The sequence below is a fragment of the Macaca fascicularis genome, chromosome 1 (assembly GCF_037993035.2).
Source record: "Macaca fascicularis isolate 582-1 chromosome 1, T2T-MFA8v1.1".
Classification (NCBI taxonomy): Eukaryota; Metazoa; Chordata; class Mammalia; order Primates; family Cercopithecidae; genus Macaca; species Macaca fascicularis.
The window spans coordinates 70,823,954-70,847,445 of record NC_088375.1 but is presented as its reverse complement, the minus strand read 5'-3'; the positions used below and the strand labels follow the sequence as shown (position 1 = coordinate 70,847,445).

Sequence of the window (23,492 nt, the reverse complement as noted above, 5' to 3'; positions counted from 1 at the left end):
GTGCTCTTTCCACTATATTACACTGCCTCCCTCTATTTATCTGTGGTATTTTCAGCAATAATGAAGTTTACTTATTTCCATAAAATTCCATCACCATTAGGTTTTTGTTTATTTCACCTATTCATTCAACACATATTAGTGCCTACTCTGCTGCCAGGTACTGCAGTACAATGGAGAATATACTAGGTCTGATTCTTATGCAACTGCATTATAAAAATACAATCACTTCCCAAATACATTATCAACTTCAACCACTTAGTACCCCACTATTAGGGATTCAGTATTCCCAAATGTGTCATCTCATTTAAATACTTTACAAATGTGTCCCCCAAAATGGAAACCAAAACCACAAAATGGTTAGGATAATGTGAATTGAGTGCAAACATCCATGAGTAACAATTCTTTCTGTGTAATTATCTTCCGTGACTGAAAAGTTAATGAAAAATAAGAATATCAATCAGAAATCAGAGGGAAGAATATAACCATACTGACAATGAATAAAACTGAGTTAGCACTCAGTAATTTTTCTCTGGAAAAATTTCAAGAGAGTTTGTCATAAAGTTCAACCAATAAAGTCCACAAAAGTTGGAATTTAAAACAGTGATTGTTTTCATTAAAAGTTCACAAAGGGCCGGGCGTGGTGGTTCAAGCCTGTAATCCCAGCACTTTGGGAGGCTGAGGTGGGTGGATCACGAGGTCAAGGGTTCAAGACCAGCCTGGCCAAGATGGTGAAATCCCATCTCTACTAAAAATACAAAACTTAGCCAGGCGTGGTGGCGGGTGCCTGTAGTCCCAGCTACTCAGGAGGCTGAGGCAGGAGAATGGCATGAACCTGGGAGGCGGAGCTTGCAGTGAGCTGAGATCACACCACTGCACTCCAGCCTGGGCAAAAGAGCGAGACTCCATCTCAAAAAAAGAAAAGTTCACAAAGGCCGGGCACGGTGGCTCGTGCCTGTAATCTCAGCACTTTGGGAGGCCAAGGTGGGAGGATCACCTGAAGTCAGGAGTTTGAGACCAGCCTGACCAACATGGTGAAACCCCATCTCTACTAAAAATACAAAAATTAGCTAGGTGTTGCAGCATCCGTCTATAATCCCAGCTACTAGGGAGACTGAGGCAGGAGAATCGCTTGAACCCATCGCACCATTGCACTCCAGCCTGGGCAACAAGGGCGAGATTGTCTCAAAAAAAAAAAAAGTTCACAAATTTGGCCAGGCCCAGTGGCTCACGCCTATAATCCCAACATTCTGGGAGGCCAAGGCAGGTGGATGACCTGAGGTCACAAGTTCAAGACTAGCCGGGCCAACAAGGTGAAACCCTGCCTCTACCAAAAATATAAAAATGAGCCAGGTGCGGTGGCACGCACCTGTAGTCCCAACTACTCAGGAGGCTGAGGCACTAGAACTGTTCGAACCAGAGAGGTGGAGGTTGCAGAGAGCCAAGATCGCGTCACTGCAGTCCAGCCTGGGTGACAGTAAAACTCCGTCCCAAAATAAATAAATAAAAATAAAAATAAAGTTCACAAATTTCCACTGCAAGCATTAACTGCCACGGACTCAGTTAGTACTATGTATCTTGAAAAGCTTCTTGCTTTTTAGAAATTTATCACCAAGTCATCTTAAAAAGTATTACTTTACCCTCTACTAAAAATACAAAAAATTTTTAAAAAGTATTACCCAACAGCAGTGCTTCACAAACCATGTTACATGGAATACCAGTATTCTTTAAAATCAGTGATCTCACAGGAAGGGCTTAACAATCAATTCAGTTTACCTCTGTTTAAGAAGGGAATGTTGTTTACAGAATAATTCTTCAAACCTTTAATACACTAATATGTCTAGTAAATCCCCAAAAGGAAGATACATAATATTTCCCAAAGACATCTAGCCAATAAACTTTTTATTTTTATGTTATTTATTATTATTATCAATCTCATTATTTATTTAGTACAACACCTACTAAAATTTGAAGCACTAGAGAAATACTACCACAATTTTTGTAGTCCATCTGCCTATGTTCATGAACAGCAAATTATGAATTTAGAAAAACAATGTCTCACAGCAAAAGTAACTATCTCTTATTGTGCTAAGAAATTAAATACTCTACTTTATTCAATAATCACAACAACCATGCTTGGTAAGATGAAATAACCAAAGACCTAGAAAATAGACTAAATCAAATAACAGAGGCAGGACCAGATCTCACAACTCCATGACTCCAAAGTGCTCTCTCTAGAACATAAGTCAATTGGCTCTCCTCAAGATTGAAATTCCAAGTATTCAGGTAATATTCCTGACAAAATATCTCTGACAAAATGCCTATAGGCATTACAGTTAGGTAAACCCTGTGTCTTATAAGTCAACTAAAATACAGAAATTGAAGAACCACTTTGGAAAAGCAGAAAAAAAACCAAGGGGCTTGGAACTAAAATGAATGGGGTCTTAATAATGGTGTTGGCACTGCCCATGAACTGCTTGTTCTGCCAGCTCAGTACTAAACCAAAGTAAAATAAAAGACCCAAAGTCAGCCCCCTTGCCTATTCTGAAAACAAAGATCAGACTTTGAGGCTTGGCCTAAGTCAGTTCCGTAACAATCAACAGGTCACATTGTCACTGGGTCTCTGAAATCGTTTCCAGTATGCTAACTTATTCTATCTTCTTCTTAATAAATATCTCCAGGTTTCCTTAAAAGTCAAAAGCACTGTCTTGGCCAGGTGCAGTGGCTCACCTGTAATCCCAGCACCTTGGGAGGCCGAGGCTGGCAGATCACAAGGTCAAGAGATCGAGACCATCCTGGCCAACACGGTGAAACCCTGTCTCTACTAAAAATACAAAAATTAGCTGGGTGTGGTGGGGCGTGCCTGCAGTCCCAGCTGCTGGGGAGGCTGAGGCAGGAGAATGGCTTGAACCCGGGAGGCGAAGGTTGCAGTAAGCCGAGATCACACCGCTGTACTCCAGCCTGGCGACAGAACGAGACTCCGTCCAAAAAAAAAAAAAAAAAAAGATTCAAAAGCACTCTCTTATCTGATTACCACTATCACCATAACGATGATTAGAAATCACTCTGTTAACTCAGACATATACAAAAAGCTGTATTCTTTGTTAAGACTAACAAATAATAGCTACAGGTGGAATATCCTTTTTCCAAAATGCATGAGACAAGAATTGTTTCAGATTAGTCTCATTTTTTTTTTTTTGGATTTTGGAATATTTGCACATACATGAAATATATTGGGGATATGACCCAAGGCTAAACACAAAATTTATTTGTTTCATATATACTTTTATATACATAGCCCAAAAGTAATTTTATACAGTATTTTCAATAATTGTTTGCATGACTACAACCTATCACATGATGTCAAGTGTGAAATTTTACATTTGTAGCATCATTTTGACACTCAAAAAGTTTCAGATTTTGGAGCAGTTTGGATTTCAAACTTTCAGAATAGGGATTCTCAACCTGTACTAGAAAACAAAACTACAAAAATTATTCAATCTTATAATATTTCCTAGGAAAAAAAAAAGATAAAACAAGCCCCTTTAGAAACCAGTATTGATAAGAAGTTAAATATAAAATTTAAGAAGCTACTTTCATGAGCAAAGTATTGTAATCAAGTCTTCTGAGGGCTACTTCACTATCACTGTTCAGCTGCTAGTTTAGGGTAGCAGAGTTAAGAAAAAAAAGTGACAAAAGTAATACTTAGTAATTACACTAAATGTCAAGGTACAAATAATCAAACATGGAAAACATGTCCACTCTTCATTTTCCAAAGATATCAATCTCTGAATATGGGACAGGAATAGTACAATACGCAGAAATGGAAGGCTACACTATTCTGAATATTTCTCCTTGTGGTGATTAGGTACACCAAGTGGCACATTCATCACTATAATACAAGCAGTCCTGATTTTCAGACATTAACTTTCATAAAATCCATACTTTTCATGTAAATACACTGATATATTTAAACTGTACTTCATACATTTAAAAACAAAAAACAAGTCTTGCAGGAAAAGAAGGTCAAAGCACCCAACTCACATAGGCAATTGCTACCTTACCAAACTCAACCTCCCTTTCACGACCACCTGTATCTCAGTTCCTCTCTCCCGCTTTTCCCTGCAGAGCCACAGGTGGCACTGGTTGGCAAGAATATTTGGGCTGGTTATTACCCACCAGCCAGGCAGTCTGGACCCAAGAGGCAATATCTGCACAAACCATAATTAGACATTTTATAATTTTTAGTTCTCTGGAGTGACAGAACTCCCATATAAGATAGATAAGTCCATGGGACAAATTTTAGACATTCACCTTTCTAACAAGTTTTCATGAAAGCATTATGTCAAAAGTACTACAGACTGAATGTTTGTGTTCCCCCTAAAATTCATACTGAATTTCATGTTGAAACTCTAATCCCCAAGGTGATGGATTTGGATGTGAGGCCTTCCAGAGGTAATCAGGTCATGAGGGTGGGACCTTCATGATGGGATTACTGCCCTTACAAGAAAAAGACAATGATCTCTCTCAGCCATGAGACCATACAGCAAGAAGGCAGCTGTATGCAAATCAGGAAGAAATCTGCTGGCATCTTGGTCTTGGACTTCCCAGCCTTCAGCCTTCAGAACAGTGGGAAATAAACGTCTATTGTTGAAGCCATCTAGTCTACAGTATCTTGTTATAAAAGTCCAAACCGCCAAAGACGGTAAGGAGTTGTGGCTTTCTATATTATTAAAATCCCAAAATCTCAGGGAGAATAAAGAAGCTAAAACTGCAAATTATCTCTGGATACTCAATAATGTTTGCTAAAGTTATTTTTCTCACCTCAAGTTTTACCAGTTATAGCAATATTCTAAACTATTTTCCAATCAAGGTTCAAGGAAAATCAAAATCCTTAATGTTAAAGAAAGTTTGCAGTTTAACATAAAATCTTAATATCTGAGATCAAGTTGTCAACAAACAAGATGAAATCGGAATGATTTACATTTTTTAAGTTCCATTTATTGAAATTTTTGGTATATTAGATAGTTTTCTACTAAACAATATTACAAGTCAAAAACAAAGGAACAGTAGAATAAAACTAAACTCTAGAAAACACAAGACACCTTGAGAGCCAGTTTTGAAAAATTTTAAGCATAAATATATTTTACAACAAACTAATTGCCCTCCATATCCTTATGATTATTTTGTTTGTTGAAAATATCTCCAGATTAAGCCAAAACTAAGTATTTATTCAAGAAATCTTCAAGAAGCTACTGATTTAACGACTGAAATCTAACAATTCCCACTGCTTTAATACCAGACATTTGTTAGTAATCCTAACAGGTTAAGGATTTAAAATTCAGTAGGTTCTTTTTTTTCCTTTAAAGTGACTTAAATTATTGCTTGAAATGTGTATGACTATATATTACTTTAAAATTTAAAAGCTAACAAAACTAAAAATTAAAACATGCAGGCTGGGCGCAGTGGCCCACGCCTGTAATCCCAGCACTTTGGGAGGCTGAGGTGGGCGGATCACCTGAGACCAGGAGTTGGAGACCAGCCTGGCCAACATGGCAAAACCCTGTCTCTACCAAAAATACAAAAAAAATAGCCGGGTGTGGTGGCACATGCCTGTAATCCCAGCTACTCGGGAGGCTGAAGCAGGAGACTCACTTGAACCCAGAAGGTGGAGGCTGCAGTGAGCTGAGATAGCGCCACTGCATTCCAGCCTGGATGACAGAGTGAGACTCTGTCTCAAAAAATATATATAAAAATAAATAAAACATGCAGCCTCCCATATACGAAAACTCTACTGTGAAAATTATACTAGAGGATAAAAGACTGAATGCTTTCCTCCTAATATCAGGAACAAGGCAAGGAAGTCTACTCTCACCACTCCTATTCAAGACTGTGGACTAGAAGTACCTAGCCAGTGTAATAAAGCAAGGAAAAGAAATAAAAGACATACACATTGGAAAGAATAAATAAAACTATGCCTTTTGGCAGACAACACAGATTGTCTATGCAGGAAAAAAACAAGAATTCTACTAAAAAGTCTTAGAACTAGTAAGTCAGTTTGAAAGGTCAACATGATATAAGGGCAACACAAAAATGAACCAAATTTCTATATACTAGCAAAGAAAAGCTCAAAACCAAACTTTTTAAAAATACTATTGACAATAGCTACAAAAATACGAAATAGTGAGGAATAAATCTAACAAAACATATAGAGAATCAATTTGCTCAAAACTACAAAATGCTGATAGAGATCAGAGAACACAAATAAATTGCAAGACATACTGTGTTCATAGATTTGAAGATTCAACATAGAAAAGATGTCCATTTTTCCCTAAAGTGATCTACAGATTTAATGCATTCCTAATCAAATCCCAAAAGGATTTTTTGTAGCTATAGATAAACTGATTCTAAAATATATATGAAAAAGCAAAGGAACTAGAGTAGTCAAAATAATTCTGAAAAAGAATAAAATTGGAGAAACAATATTATCTAATTTTAAGATTTAGTATAAAGCTATAATAATCAATATAGTATGGTATGGAACAAAATAAGAGAATCCGGAAACAGCTTTACACATATATATATAGTCAATTGACTTTTGGCAAAGGAGTAAAGGCAATTCAATGAAGAAAGGTTAGTCTCTTGAACAAATGGTGCTTTGTTGCAATGGGACAACCAGGGGCAAAAACAGAACCTTCACCCAAACCTTACACCTTACACAAAAAAAAAAAAAAAAAAACCTCAAAATGGGTCATAGAGCAAAATATAAAATGCAAAGCAGTAAGTTATCTAGAAGAAAACATTGGGAAAAATATTTGTAACCTCAGGTTGGGCAGAGATTTTAGGTATGACACTAAAAGCATGGTTCACCAAAGAAAGAATTGATAAACTGGACTTCACCAAAATTACAAATTGTGCTTTGCAAAAGATACTGTCTGGGTGCAGTGGCATACCTGTAGTCGTAGCTACTTGGAAGGCTGAGGTGGGTATCGCTTGAGCCTAGGAGGTCGAGGCTGTTGCACACTATCATCACACCTGCAAATAGTCACTGCATTCCAGCCTTGGCAACACAGCGAGACCCCATCTCTGAAAAAAAAAAAAAAGGCCAGGTGCACATCTGTAATCCCAGCACTTTGGAAGGCCAAGGCAGGCAGATTGCTTGAGACCAGGAGTTTGAGACCAGCCTGGGCAACATGGTGAAACTGGGTCTCTATTTAAAAAAATACAAAAATTAGCCGGGCACAATGGCACATGCCTGTAGTCCCAGCCACTCAGGAGACTGAGAGGTGGGAGGATTGCTTGAGCTCAGAAGGTTAAGGCTACAGGGAGCCATGATCATGCCGCTGCACTCCAGCCTGGACAACAGAGGGACTCTGTCTCAAAGGGAAAAAAAAAAAAAGGTACTTAAGAGAATGAAAAGATATGCTCTAGATCAGGAGAAAACATTTGCAAATGTCATATCTGACCCCCCAAAAAAGATACCCAGAACATAAAGAACTCTCAAAACTCAAGAGTAAGAAAACAAACAACCCAAAGAAAAAAAATAGGCAAATTATCAGTCTCAAAAGGCTAAATACTGTATGATTCTATTTACATGACATTCTCAAAAAGACAGAAGTATAGTTGTAGAGATAGATCACTGCTTGCCAGGGTATAAGGGGTAGGGGGAAGGGTATGAAAAAGAGATAGCATGAAGGAGTTTTTTGGGATGATGAAACTTCTGTTTCTTGATTATGGTGGTAAATGAATTTAAACTCGTGTTAAGATTCAAAGAATTATACAACAGAATAAGTCAATTTTATTGTATGTTAATTTAAAAATCAACACTTGAAAAGCAAAGAGCTGCCTCCTTCCAGCCTACCCTCAAATCCCTACTATAGTCCAGGCTCTATGCTAGGCACCAAGAATACACAGTTAAAAAGACAGAGTCGGCCAGGCACGGTGGTTCAGGCCTGTAATTCCAGCACTTTGGGAGGCCGAGGCGGCTGGATCGCTTGAGCTCAGGAGTTCAAGATCTGTCTGGGCAACATGGTGAAACCCTGTCTCTTAAAAAACTACAAAAATTAGTCAGGCAGGGGGGCATGTACCTGTAGTTCCAGCTACTAGAGAGGCTGAGATGGGAGGATGGCTTGAGCCTGTGAAGTCAAGGCTAGAGTGAGCCATGATCATCCCACTACACTCCAACCCGGGCAACAGAGTAAGACTCTCAAAAAAGAATAGAGTCTGCCATCAAAAGAGGTGTCAAACAAGTACATTATGATAATGGAGGAGATACAGAGATAATGGAGGAGACATACAGAAAGCAACGCCTAAAAAAAAAAAAAGGCTTCTGGAACACAGGGTATAGCTGACACCTGAGATGAGATGAGCAGAGATTGCCAAGTCAAAAGGAAAGAGTATTCCAGACAGGGAAAATGGCATCTAACAGAGAGATATGGAAGAACATAGTGTTCTAGCCTAATTTGGAAACTACAAATAATTCCTTTCCCAGGCACAAGCAGGCTACTCAAGAATATGGTCAGGAATTGAGGACAGGTTCCCTCCAAGCAATATAAATAGTGTTTTGATTTGAAGCTTTGGAAATGGTAATTTTTCAGACTTAAGTGAAGCTCAGTACTTCCCATTAATTCCCTTACTCCCCTTTGTTCACATCATCACAGTCACTTATTATTCATGTGTATCCATCACTTTTGCCAAACTATAGTAATGCCCTTGTGGGGACACATAGGTGTCCCCATATGCACACTCACAGCACCTAATGAAAAGTGTTTTATAATACAGGTATTCGGCAGCATTGCATTAGGATTAAAAGCACTGTGATTGGGACCAGTCTACCTGGGTTCAAATGTAGACTCTACCACTTGCTGGCTAGATGACCCTGGACAAGTTACTAAATGTCTCTGTGCCTCAACTTCCACACTGAAAATGTGGAAATGATAACGGCACCTACTCACTGGGCCCCTGTGACAAACGTCTTAATTTAATATAAACTGCTTGACTCAGCGCCATGTAAGTGTCTACTGTTATTACTCAACAAACACTAGCTATGTATAATAAAATGAGGATTTATACATTCTCCTGGTTTCAAAATAGACTCAAAATACTTTAAATATGTGCAAAGCCAATGAGGTAGCTTGTGCCCACAATCCCAGGTGGCAGAATGAGGAGGGAGTAACACTCGAGCCTAAGAGTTCCACCAGCAGTAAGCTATGATTGCATCACTGCACTCGAGCCTGGGCAATACAGTGAAACCTCCATCTCTGAAAAAGATCAATTAACAAAAATAAATATGTGCAAGACTGTACTCTGAGAATTACAAAGCACTGCTCATGCTGAAGAGCTAAATAAAAGGGCAGATATATATGTTCATGGCTCAGAGACAATACTGTTAAGATATCAATTCTTCTGAAATTGATCTACATTCTCAATATAATCCCAATCAAAAACCTGGACAGGTATTTTTGGAGAAACCAGACAAGCTGATTCTAAATTTTATACACAAATGCAAACAATCGAGAATAGCCAAAACAATTTTGAGAAAGAAAGTTAGAGTACTTAGAGTACCTGATTTCAAAACTTAGTATAAAGCTACATAAACAAAGGCATGTGGTATCATGAGAAATAAAACCGTATGTCCATACAAAGACTTGTATATGAATGTTCATAATAGCTGTATTCATAATATCCAAAAACTGGAAACAACCCAAATATCCAACAGGTGAACAGATAAAATGTAGTATAACCACACAATGGAATATGAGTCAGCAATAAAATGGAATGAAACACAAAACAACATGGATAAATCTCAAATAATCATACTGAGTGGAATAAGCCAGACCAAAAAAAAAAAAGTGCATACTGTATGATTCCTTGTATACAAAATTCTAGAAAATGCAGCCCAATCTACAATGACTGAAAGCAAACCAGTGGTTGCCTAGAGATATGGGATGAGGGGGAGTGACTGACTGTAAAGGAACATGAGGAAACTTGTGCAGTGATGAACACGGTGTAGTTACACAACTGTATACATTTGTCAAAACTCATCAAATTGGACACTTAAAATGGGTGAATTTTACTGTATGTAAATTATGACTCAATGTAAACAAAATAAGTTATACTGCAGCACTGTCTTTCGAGAATAAAAACATAATTTTTATACTCACGAAATGAATACAGGCAAGAACTGCCATTCACCTACTGTTGCTGAGAAATCTATACTACAATATGAGAATTTTGTACACTTAGCATGAAATAACTGAAAACACTGCTGATGGTTCTCGTACACTTGTGTCTCCTTCAACTAAAGAATCAAAGGGAACTTATGAAATAACTTTCCAATTCTGAATAGAGGTACTTATTCTAGATAAAAATTAAAAAATAATACAGAGTTTAACTGTGGAATCTGTTAGTATGCTTGTAACTGGCCTCAAAATCATCTAAGCTTGCCAGGTTTCAGAGAACTGCAAAAAAGCACACAGGAGATTTAAGAAGATGAAAAAGCTCTTTTGCTATCCAAAATTTAACACTGGTACTTCCAATGATTAAAACTCTACTCCTACAGAAATAACCCTGCAAGGATTAAAAATATAGAAAATTGTTCCTTGAAGCTAGAAGTAAACCAGTAGTAGAAAATATACAGAAGCCATTCTTAATTTTTATCTCATGAAGTTCTCTCAGGAGAGCACTATTTACCTAGTTAATTATCCTGAAAAAAGGTGTTTTTCTCCTTAACTCTCAAGAAATATTTTATAATACTAAGCACAGTTATTTTGAAAGTATGCCTCCATGTTGACTCTCAGACGTTACATTTTAAAAACAAAATGGGTAACATAAGCAATAAATGAAGACATAAACATATACGGGAAGAAAAAAAGGCAGTGTGTGCAATTTTCAAGTTCAAATAACCACAGCAATATGTAATACGCATATATATAAATTTGGTTAGTTCTAAGGCAATGTGCTACTTTATCTTCCAGTTTATATTGTCAAAACTTAGTTCAGTAAATAGGTCACAGCTTCAGATATTTAAGATCTGAATTTGGCTGGTGCGGTGGCTCACACCTGTCATCCCAGCACTTTGGGAGGCTGGGGCGGGTGGATCACCCGAGGTCAGGAGTTCGAGACGGACTGGCCCACATGGCGAAACCTCGTCTCTACAAAAAATAGAAAAATTAGCCAGGTATGGTGGCGGGCGCCTGTAACCCCAGCTACTTGAGTGGCTGAGACAGGAGAATCGTTTGAACCCAGGAGGCGGGGTTACAGTAAGCCGAGATCATGCCACTACACTCCAGCCTGGGCAAGAGAGCGAGACTACACCTTGGGGGAAAAAAAATCTGCATTTGGTTAACCTTTCCTTTTGTAAAGTAACAATACAAATAATTATACTCAGTGCTTCCAATTCAAGTTCCACACACATTCACACCTCCAGGTCTTTATGGACTCTGCCCTTTCAACTGTCTACCTTTCACACCCTCTCCTTTTCTGGATTCTTCCCCTCTTTCAACTATCTTGATTGCTACACATTCCCCAATCTCTTGATCCAGAAGCAATCTGTCTTCCCACAGCCCTTTTCTGTAGTGTCTGCTGGAACTTCCTGTGTTATATCACATTTCTTTAAGTATACTAAACTCTCTTCTACTACGTGTATCCTTGAAAGAAAGATCCATGTTTTATTCAGCCTTATGTCCCTCACAGTATTTAGTGCGTGGATCTAAACATTTATTGGGTATGCTGCGTACAATGAAGAGGAAAACATTCAACAATGTTTTTCAGGCACTGTGTGCCATGAACATGCATCTTCTTTTATCTATTATTCGATATAAGCAGAAACAAATGTCAGTGATAGAGAACTGCTCTAAATCCACTAAGAGACACAGACATGCAACTAAATACAATATAACTTTCTTGTTAAATTAAGGGATAAGTAGGATGCTGTGAGAGAAACATTACATATATTGAAAACTGTTCTGATTTCATACACTACGTGTTAGGAAACTAAGTCTGGAATTTCAAAGGGCCCAATGACTAGAAAGGTTTCAAGAGTGGTATAATAAGGGCCCCTCAATCTCACAAAATTTCTTACACAACTTGAAACTAACATTCCACCCATATAACAACCTTCTGTGCAAAAAGGGAGCAACAAACTTCCCTCTATTCTCCTTACAGCAATTGGCAACAGCAGGTCGGATCTTCTCATTATCCTTATACAGACATGTTCATCCATACCTCCTTCTCACATTTATCTGAACTGTGCACCATTTCCATACACCACGTGCTACTCCCATGCCCCAAACTGATCTAAATCTATTTAACCTTTAAGATTCTTCTCAGGCTGGGAGCGGCGGCTCACGCCACCGGCATGAACACTTCAGGAGGCCAAGGCAGGCAGATGGCCTGAGGTCAGGAGTTCGAGATCAGCCCGAGCAAAATGGAGAAACGGGGTCTCTACTAAAAATACAAAAAATTAGCCGGGCATGGTGGCACATGCCTGTAATCCCAGCGACTCGGGAGGCTGAGGCAGGAGAATCATTTGAACCCGGGAAGCAGAGGTTGTAGTGAGCCAAGGTCAAGCCATTGCACTCCAGCCTGGGCAACAAGAACAAAACTCTGTCTCAAAAAAAAAAAAGATTCTTCTGAAGGCCTACTTTACATCCTCCAAATGTATATTGAACTATTATTACTTAATCTGTACCTCTCCTCTTTAAAAATTGATAATGATAAAGTTAATTCTTAACATTTTATATAACTTGGAGTCAGGCAAAACTGGTTCTGGATCCCAGGCAGATCTGCTACTGCCTTGCAATGTAAAGTTGGGTAAGTTACTAAACTTCCTTTAATCTGTTTCCTCATCATTAAAATGAGAATTAAATTGGGTGATGTGTACAAAATGCCTGCTATACACATATCCATGCACACATACGTCACATACATATATACTTATTTAATTTTAATTTATTCTTACTTTCCTAGAAGATGCAGACTCTCTTTAAAACTCAAGGCAAAAGCAATGAAACATAAAGTGGTTACTAAAAATTGGACCAGTTAGTCGATGTAAAGGAGCCTCCCAACTTTAAAATGTGACCTCATGGTAGCTCACACAAGCCACCCTCAGCAGATCTTTTTCACGTCTCCTACTGAAAAACGTGAAAAAGTTAAGGGTTTGACAAAGCTCGGATCCACAGCTCCTAGGTTGGTGGCCTAACACTGACATCTGTCCCAAGAGTCTGTCTACCTCACAGCAAACCTGATAAAGGTCAAGAGAAAAAACAACTTATATTACATAAGCCAAAGAACACATAAATTAACACTTTTAAATCTGCATTATCTTCCTGGAGCAAGCAAAACCACTTCTGCAAATTGCGAACTCAGAAGAGAAAGTCCAAATGGCATGGGAACTGAGTCATCAATTTAAAACCATCAACCACTGACTACCCCACCCCCAGAAAGAAGACTCTACCACGACCTACTACCGTGAAGCCCTGGGCATACCACACTCAGCCACTACTCCAGAAATCCCAACCTCCGACACGCAAGTCCCGCCAGTAGGCGCAGCACCCAGTCCCACCATCGGCTCTGAGCCAGAGTCAGGTACCCTCACACCAGGGTCCCCACCCCAGATCCTCAGGACCCAATCCAAGCTCCTATCCCAGCCCGACACCCGCACTCACCCGGGCGGTGACCTTATATACTGTGTAGCCCCTCGGGTGTCGCTGGGGCTCGGTAACAGTGTAGAAACGGGCCAGATCGGCACTCCGCTCCCGGTAAGAGGTCATCCTCCCGCCGCCTCTGCCGCCGCCACCGCCCGCCCGGGATCATCAGGGCAACCCGGCGCCGCCGCGGTCCCGGTTCCCCAACGCAGCGGCGAAGCGGCGAGGGGGCGGTGGCTCCAAGGCGGCTCCACGGCGGCGCCTCAGCGGCACAGCTCTGCTTCCGGGTCAGCAAAGAAGCTTCCGGGCCAGGCCGTCTCCCGCTTCTAGGGGGAGGGGAGACTACCCCCTTAGATTCTAACCCCTTTGGGGCAACTGGGACTGGCCTGTAGTTGAAGATTAAGGGGTCACGCTGCCATCCCCGTCACTGCAGAGACCTCAAGCCTCTCCACTAAAGACGACTTCTTGTACGCTAGCTCTGTCACCTTCTAGATTTTGTGAGAGTTGGTATAGCCACGCCACACCGGGAGAGTGTGATCCTCCCTGCCTCCGCCCCGCCGTAGTACAAACTTACGTGGAGTGGTGAAGGGATGGAGAGATACCATAGCCTAGCACCTTCTTTCCTTACCTATTCACGGTCTATCATTTTATATACCCACAGCAACATCTCATTCTCTGAGACATATTCCTTACTTCTTTCTAAGACGAATTTCCTTCCCTTGAGCGCCTTTCTGTAACACATCTACACGGCAAGCTCCCAACCCAAAAAGCTCCCAAGCCAGTATCAATCTTTTTAAAATCCCCTCAGGTTCGAAAATCTGGAGTTTGCCTCTGGCTAAAAGAAAGAAAAAAATATGTATGTCACTAGAACTCTCCAAGCCACTCGCTACAGTTTCCAATTTCACCTGAGGTTGTTATCAACGCTTGGCAATTCCTTTATCTTTTTGTGATTGGAGTTCTTTTTCATTCCCCAAAATATTCATTCCAAGTCTTTGCCTTTATCCTAAAGACTCTGTTCCTCTTCCTTTTGCCTCCCTACTCTCTGCACCACCACCCTTCTTTACAAGGAAAAAAGAAGAGGAAGAAGCAGCTATAACCGTTAGTACCAATTCCTTCATCTTCTCATATTTCCATGCCAGTCTGAGATGTGCACATATCACTTGCTCATTTTTACAACCAATGACTGTACCTGTGATCTGAATCCCATCCACTTTGGCCGACCTTAAGACTGTTTCAATGACATTCCAAGTCTCCTTTCTGTATGTTTAATCTTTCTCACCACTGGCTCCTTCTTTTCAACCTACATATATCTAAGTCGGTCTATTAGTCATTCATTAAACCTGAATTCACCACCTACTATGTGCCCCACATGATGCCAATTTGGCATTGGAGTTACAAAGATAGTCCCTGTTCTCCAACCGGGCACGGTGGCTCATGCCTGTAATTCCAACACTTTGGGAGGCCGAAGCAGGCTGATCACCTGAGGACAGGAGTTTGAGACCAACCTGGCCAATATGGTGAAACCCCCTCTCCACTAAAAATACAAAAAATCAGCCATGCGTGGTGGCAGGCACCTGTAATCCCAGCTACTTGGGAGGCTGAGGCAGGAGAATCGTTTGAACCCGGGAGCAAGTTGCGGTGAGCCGAGATCCCACCATTGCACTCCAGCGTGGGGGAGAAGAGCAAGACTTCTCTCAAAAAAAAAAAAAAAGTAGATAGTGCCTGTTCTCAAGTACCATCTAGTAGGAAAAGTAAAGACATACATTGTGATAAGTACCATGGTGAATGTATATATGGAGTGCTACAGATCACACCAATTCAGAATGAAAGATCGCCTAAAGCTTTCTGATAGAAGACTGAATGTTGGAAGAGAGATGGGAGTTAGCCAGGTGAGAAGGGAGTAAAGGGCATTATTCATTTTGCCTTCTTTTCTTCCTTTCTTTCTCCTTCCACTCACTGTCAAAGTTGTTTAAGTTGATTTTTTTTTTTTTTTTTTTGAGACGGAGTCTCGCTCTGTCGCCCAGGCTGGAGTGCAGTGGCCGGATCTCAGCTCACTGCAAGCTCCGCCTCCCGGGTTTACGCCATTCTCCTGCCTCAGCCTCCCGAGTAGCTGGGACTACAGGCGCCCGCCACCTCGCCCGGCTAGTTTTTTTGTATTTTTAGTAGAGACCATGTTAGCCAGGATGGTCTCGATCTCCTGACCTTGTGATCCGCCCGTCTCGGCCTCCCAAAGTGCTGGGATTACAGGCTTGAGCCACCGCGCCCGGCCTTGTTTAAGTTGATTTTAAAGTAATCTACATCAATATTGCATCATCACCCATTTATTCCCATGTCCAATTCAATCTGGTTTCACCTCTTTATTGCTACTCTGAAACCGCTCTGAAAATCGTTTCCAATGACCTCAATTTGCCCAATATTTCTGGATTTTGAAAGCCTCTGACCATTTCTACCTTTTTAAAACTTTTCTGTGTTCTTTTTTTTTTTTTTGAGACGGAGTCTTGCTCAGTCACCCAGGCTGCAGTGCGGTGGCGCGATCTCGGCTCACTGCAAGCTCCGCCTCCCGGGTTCTCGCCATTCTCCTGCCTCAGCCTCCCGAGTAGCTGGGACTATAGGCGCCCGCCACTACGCCCGGCTAGTTTTTTGTATTTTTAGTAGAGACGGGGTTTCACCGTGTTAGACAGGATGGTCTCGAGCTCCCGACCTCGTGATCCGCCCGTCTCGGCCTCCCAAAGTGCTGGGGTTACAGGCTTGAGCCACCGCGCCCGGCCATTTCTCTTTTCTCTTTTATACTCAGATAACTCACCCTTTTTTCAGTCTCTTTTGCTGGTTTCTCTTCCTTCCAAGAACTTTCAATATTCTCAAGATTTTGTCTTTGATCCTTTGTTCTTTATTCCCACTGACTTGCAAATGTCTATCTCCCAGCATATCTCTCTTCCACGACTTGACTCACTTTACTTACATCTTTATTATATATCTACGACTGGAAACAGAACAAATCAAAAGCTCAACATTTTTTCCCCTCATACGCCCATTTCTATCTCCATGACTGACTTTACTCTCCATTTAATTACATTAGTTAGGTACTTGAGATCATCCTTAGCAACTTCCTCTCCATGATCTCTGAGTTTCTTTGATTTACCAGATACCAATGATTAAAAATTTAAAAAGTGGAAAAACGTGTGCCACGAAAACACTACCAGAAAGACTTAAGACAAAGAAATATGATCAGGAATAAACGAGGACAAAACTTAAAGAATTCAATTCATAAAGAAGACAGAGCAATTCTAAATGTGTATATACCTAATAACAAAACTAAAAATGTAAAAAAAAAAAACCATTAGAACTAAAAGAAGAAATAGATAAATCCACAATTATAGTTAAGATTTCAACACTCAAGCCAGACATGGTGGCACATGCCTGTAATCCTAGCACTTTAGAAGGCTGTAGCACTTTAGAAGGCTGAAGTGGGCAGATCACTTGAGGCCAGGAGTTCAAGACCAGCCTGGCCAACATGGCAAAACCTCATCTCTACTAAAAATACAAAAATTAGCCGGGTGTGGTGGCACATATCTGTAATCCCAGTCGCTTGGGAGATTGAAGCACAAGAATCACTTGAACCAGGGAGGCAGAGGTTGCAGTGAGCCAAGATCATGCAACTGCACTCTAGCATGGGCGACAGAGCGAGATTCTGTCTCAAAAAAACAAAAAAGATTTCAACACTCCTCTCTCAGTAATTGACTAAATATGTAAACAAATAAATGAATAAGGATACAGAAAACCTGAACTGCTCTATCAACCAACTCTACCTAATAGACATTTATAGAACACTCCACTCAATAGTAGCAGAAAATGTTTGTTTCAAGTGTACGGAAAACATTCAACAAGTCAGACCATATCCTGGGCTATAAAATAAATGCTAACAGGCTGGGCACAGTGGCTCATGCATGTAATCCCAGCACTTTGGAAGGCCGAGGGGGGCAGATCACCTGAGGTTGGGAGTTCGAGACCAGTCTGACCAACATGGCAAAACCCTGTCTGCACTAAAAACACAAAATTAGCTGGGCATGGTGGCACATGCCTGTAATCCCAGCTACTCAGGAGGTTGAGGCAGGAGAATCACTTGAACCTGGGAGGCGGAGGTTGCAGTGAGCTGAGATTGTACCATTGCACTACAACCTGGGCAACAAGAATGAAACTCCATCTCAGTAAATAAATAAGTAAATGTTAACCAATTCTTTAAAACCAATATAAATTGGATTTGCTCTGTGACCTCAGGGAATTAAACTAGAAGTTCATAATAGAAAGTTACCCATAAAATTCATAAATATTTGGAAAGTAAATACAATTCTAAGGACTCCTGGATCAAAAATAAATGACAAAAGACTTTTAAACATATTTGGAATTGAATGAAAATGGAAGCATGTCATAATGTGTGGGACACAGCTAATGCAGTGCTTAGAGGGAAATGTATAACCTTGATCGCTTATAGTAAACAAGAAGAAGGATCATGAACTAAGCTTCTACTTTAAGAAGCTAGAGGCCGGGCGCGGTGGCTCAAGCCTGTAATCCCAGCACTTTAGGAGGCCAAGACAGGCAGATCACAAGGTCAGGAGATCGAGACCATCCTGGCTAACATGGTGAAACCCCGTCTCTACTAAAAAAAAATACAAAAATTAGCCAGGCACGGTGGCGGGCGCCTGTAGTCCCAGCTACATGGGAGGCTGAGGCAGGAGAACGGCGTGAACCTGGGAGGCAGAGCTTGCAGTGAGCTGAGATCTGGCCACTGCACTCCAGCCTGGGCGACAGAGCGAGACTCCATCTCAAAAAAAAAAAAAAAAAAAAAAAAGAAGCTAGAAAAAAATATATTAAACCTGAGAGCAAGAATAAGGAAAAAAAACATAAACAAAAGAGTAATAACTCAATAACATTTTCTAAAAAAGAGAAAAACAATGAAATAGAAATAGAGAAAAGCAATAAAGAAAAACCAATGAAACCAAAAACTGATTCTTTGTTGGGGGGGGGGATCTCCAAAAGTTCACTGCTCCGCATAAACTATGAAAAACCTAACAAAACTCTCAGTATTAACTCTTTCAGAACTCTGGAAACTAACCAAAAGCTTACAGCAACCCAGGAGCACTTACTTAAGAAAATAGGCTGAATCTCAGCCGGGCACGGTGGCTCATACCTATAATTCCAACACTTTGGGAGGCCGAGGCAGGTGGATCATGAGGTCAGGAGTTCGAGACCATCCTGGCCAATGCGGTAAAACCTCATCTCTACTAAATATACAAAAACTTAGCCAGGCGTGGTGGTGGGCACCTGTAGTCCCAACTACTCAGGAGACCGAAGCAGGAGAATCACTTGAACCCGGGAGACGGAGGTTGCAGTGAGCTGAGATCACGCCACTGCACTCCAGCCTAGGCGACAGAACGAGACTCTGTCTCAAAAAAGAAAAAAAGAAAAAGAAAATAGGCTGAATCTCTAAGAACAGCAAACTTTCTGGCATTTTGACTTACCCTAGGCCCATCCCCTGCTCCTCAGCTCAGGGATATCCTTGAAAATAACAGCCAACATTCCTAGAACCAGTTCTGAGGGAGAAGAGACCTCATTTTTATAAAGTAGTAACGATTACTATAAATAAATAAATATTTGGTCTTATTTGTCTGGTGGCTTTCAGAAAACCAACTCAAAAGGCTTATCTTCACCTTGTCCCAATGCTGAAGCCATTAACCAGGGGACATTTTTCCACAATATTTATAGGTAAATGTGTTTGTCATTGCTGCCTGAAGTAATGGATGACAGCTGAGCACACAATCAACTGCCCAAGAAGCTTGAGAGAAAAGGCTGGAGAGTGAGAAGCTTTGGAAGAATAAGGGCCTTGAAAAGTTCCAATATATTCCTGAGAATCTAGAAGACCATGCACATGACCAGAGCTATGCGGATGCTCAGGAAAGACTTGAGAAGGCTTTAAGCTTTCACATCTGGCCAACCTTGAAGCTCTGGACAAGCAAGATGAGAAGGCTAAGGCAGGGTTGTAAACTGCCTGGCTGAGTGTTGAAGATGTACACCTGCATAAAAACAGGGCCTCTGCTGGGTGCAGTGGCTCCCACCTATAATCCCAGCACTTTGAGAAGCTGAGGCAGGTGAATCACTTGAGCCCAGGAGTTCGAGACCAGCCTGGGAAACATAGTGAGGCCCCATCTCTACAAGAACATGCAAAAAAAAAAAAAAAAAATTGGCAGGGCATAGTGGTGTTGGGTAAAGGGCTTGTAGGGTGCCTGTATAAACTGGCCATAAAAATATGGACAATAAGTCATGGAAAGCCACAAGAGGCCTCTGAGGAAGAAAGCCTCCTAATTACCATCATGTTCCCATGCTCAGAACAAGACCTGCTCTCTTCTCTGTAAACACTGTGTTCAAGGAGAAAGACACTCCTTTGAAACACTGCGATGTGGACAGACATGCAGGCTCCTAGTTAAGCCCGCTCCCACTGGCTACTCTCCGATAAGTTAAAGATGTGCTGTTTGAGCACAAAGGAGATTCATTTAAACAGCTATTGCTCTAAATTATGACTATGACGCACTGCCACCCTTTCACTGTTTCACCGTGAACATCTAAGTGACTGTACTCAATAAATAGTGTGGAGACCAGAGCCCTGAGCCTTTTGCAGCCTCCATTTTGCAACTGTCCCCCTGGCTCCCACCTTTATAAACTCTTAACCTGTCTCTTCTCATGCGGGAAAAGGGCTTATGGGGTGCCTGTATAAACTGGCCATAAAAATATGAGACAATAAGTCATAGAAAGCCACAAGAGGACTCTGAGGAGGAAAGCCTCCTAATTGCCATCATGTTCCCATGCTCAGAGCGAGACCCGCTCTCTTATCTGTAAACACTGTTTTCAAAGTGAAAGACACTCCTTTAAAACACTGAAATGTAGACAGACATGCAGGCTCCTAGTTAAGTCGCTCCCACTAGCTACTCTCCGATAAGTTAAAGATACGCTGTTTGAGCACAAAAAAGATTCATTTAAACAGCTATTGCGATAAATTATGCCTATGACACACTGCCACCCTTTCACTGTTTCGCCCTAAACATTTGCTTCTTAAATCTAAGTAATTGTACTTAATCAATAGTATAGAGACCAGAGCTCTGAACCTTTTGCAGCCTCCATTTTGCAACTGGCCCCCTGGCTCCCACCTTTACAGACTCTTAACCTGTCTCTTCTCATTCCTTTGTCACCACCAGACTTCGAGTACCCTACGGGTGGTATTGAGGCTGGTCCCCAACATAGTGGTGTACACCTGTAGTCCCAGCTACACAGGAGGCTGAAACAAGAGAATTGCTGGAGCCTGGGAGGCAGAGGTTGTGGTGAGTCAAGATCATGCCACTGCATGCCAACCTGGACGATAGAGCAAGACTGTGTCTCAAAATAAATAAGTAAATAAAAACGAAAAATAAAATAAGGCCAGGCATGGTGGCTCATGCCTGTAATCCCAGCACTTTGGAGTCTGAGGTAGGTGGATCGCTTGAGCCCAGGAGTCTGAGACTAGCCTGGGCAATATAGTGAGACCCTGTCGCTATAAAAAATAAAAATAAAATAAAATAAAAATAAGGCCTCTCTGCAAAGACTGAGAGCTATTTTTTTGCTTCCAGCATCTAAGGAAATCACTGTCCAATCATTTGCTGTCCAATCTCTGCCTAATTAATAAGCCAACAGAACAGAGACTTTAGTGGCCACACACAACAAATAACAGACTTAATGAAATTATTCAGAAAACTAAACAAACAACTACTACAATAAGCACTAACAATGAACTCTGGGAAGGAGAGATACCCTGACTTTCAGAGTTGTCATATTAGAACAAGTAAAATAATTAATTTTCAACAAAAATGTATGAAGCATTTTAAGAAACAAAAGTATGACCCATATACACAGATAAAAAGGCAATCAGTTAAAACCTATGTCCATGAGGAAGCTCAGATGTTGGTCCTGTTAGACAAAAATTTTAAATTGGCTATTTTAAATACATCCAAAAAGCCAAAGAAAACCACGTCTAAAGGAACAAAAGACAAAGACAAAACTGACTCAAGAAGAAAGAAAAGCCAGAATAGACCAGTGAAGACATTAAGTCTGTATCAAAAAATGTCAACAAACGAAAACCTAGGATTAGAAGCTTTTTCCAATGAATTCAGTGAAACTGAATGTTAAAAAGAATTAATGTCAGTCTTTCTCAAACTCTGTCAAATAAAAGAAGAAAAGAGAACACTTTCCAACTCATTTTATGAGGCCAGTATTACCCAGGTAACACAGCCAAATAATCACAAGAAAAAAAATTTCCTTGTGAATATCCTCAACTAAAAACTCGCAGACCAAATCGAGCAGCATAGTAAAAGGATTATGTGACATGACCATGTGGGATTTATCCCCGAAATGCAAAGTTGGTTCAGTATATGAAAATAAATCAATGTAGTACACCATATTGATGGTATAAAGGGAAAAAATACAGGATCATCTCAACAGATGCAGAAAAGACATTTGACAAAGTCCAACATCCTTTCATGATAAGAAAACACAACCAACTAGGAATAGAAGGTGAACTTCCTGAAACTGAAAAAAGGCATTGATGAAAAACCCACAGGTAACATCATTCTCAATGGTGAAAAACTGAAAGCTTTTCCCCAAAGCAGGAGCAAGACAAGGATGTCCACTCTTCCACATCCATTCAATATTGTATTGGTACTTCTGGTCGAGGCAATTAGACAAGAAAAAGAAATAAAAGTCATCCAGGTTGCAAAGGTACAAGTAAAACAATCTTTATTGTCAGAAGATATGATTGTTTTTTTTTTTAATTGAGACAGGACCTCACTCTGTCACCCAGGCTGGACTGCAGTGGCGCAATCTTGAGTTATCACAACCTCGACATCCCAAGCTCAAGTGATCCTCCCACCTCAGCCTCCAAAGTAGCTAAGATTACAGGTGTGCACCACCATGCCCAGCTAATTTTTGTATTTTTTTGTGGAGACGGAGTCTCACCGTGTTGCCCAGACTTGTCCTGAACTCCTGGATTCAAGCAATCTGCCTGCCTTGGCCTCTCAAAGTGTTGGAACTACAGGTGTGAGCCACAGCATCCAGCCAAAGTTTGTTTTTAGTTTTTGTTGTTGTTGTTGTTGTTTGTCTTTTTAAAATCATGGCTCACTGAAGCCTCAACCCACCCTCTCATCTCCCCCAACCCTCTACGTCTGCTTCAGGTGATCTTCCCACCTCGGCCTCCCCAGTAACTGGGACTACAGGTACGCACCACCATGCCCTACTAATTTTCATATTTTTTGTAGAGATGTGGTTTTGCCATGTTGCCCAGGGTGGTCTCAAACTCCTGGGATCAAGTGATCCACCCACCTCAACTTTCCAAAGTGCTGGGATTACAAGCGTGAACCACCAAACCCAGCCAACATGATCTTATATATAGAAAACTCTAAAGAATCTACACACACTCTCAAAAAGCTTTTAGAGCCAAAGAATAAGTTTAAACAAAGTTGAAACATATAAGACCCCTATATGAAAATTAATTATATTTCTATACTCTAACAATGAACAATCCAAAAATGAAATTAAGAAAATAATTCTACTTAAAATACTGTCAAAAATAATAAAGTACTTGGAAATAAATTTATTTATTTATTTAATTTATTTTTGAGATGGAGTCCCACTGTATCATCCAGGCTAGAGTGCAGCAGTGCAATCTCAGCTCACTGCAATCTCCTCCTCCCAGGTTCAAGCGATTCTGCCACCTCAGCTTCCCAAGTAGCTGGGACTACAGGCGTGCACCACCACACCTGGCTAATGGGAATA

At 40.7% G+C, this 23,492-nt stretch overlaps 1 protein-coding gene across 42 annotated transcripts in view; it reads right to left on the bottom strand.

Moving 5' to 3' along the window:
• Nucleotides 1-13,922, bottom strand: part of RPS6KC1 (ribosomal protein S6 kinase C1) — a 215,008-nt gene extending 201,086 nt beyond the window's left edge. For 33 of the 42 annotated variants that reach the window (XR_012432978.1, XR_012433030.1, XR_012433032.1 and 30 more), the window contains exon 1: nt 13,665-13,922. Coding sequence is in view for 12 of the 42 variants with exons in the window: in XM_005540816.5 (XP_005540873.1) it covers nt 13,665-13,769 (105 nt within the window). In the remaining 30 variants the exon portion in view is untranslated. Of the gene's footprint in view, nt 1-6,950; nt 7,084-13,664 lie in introns of all 42 variants that reach the window. The other 9 variants (XM_074036223.1, XM_074036320.1, XM_074036253.1 and 6 more) reach the window with 1 other exon arrangement.
• Between the last annotated feature and the right edge of the window lie 9,570 nt (nt 13,923-23,492).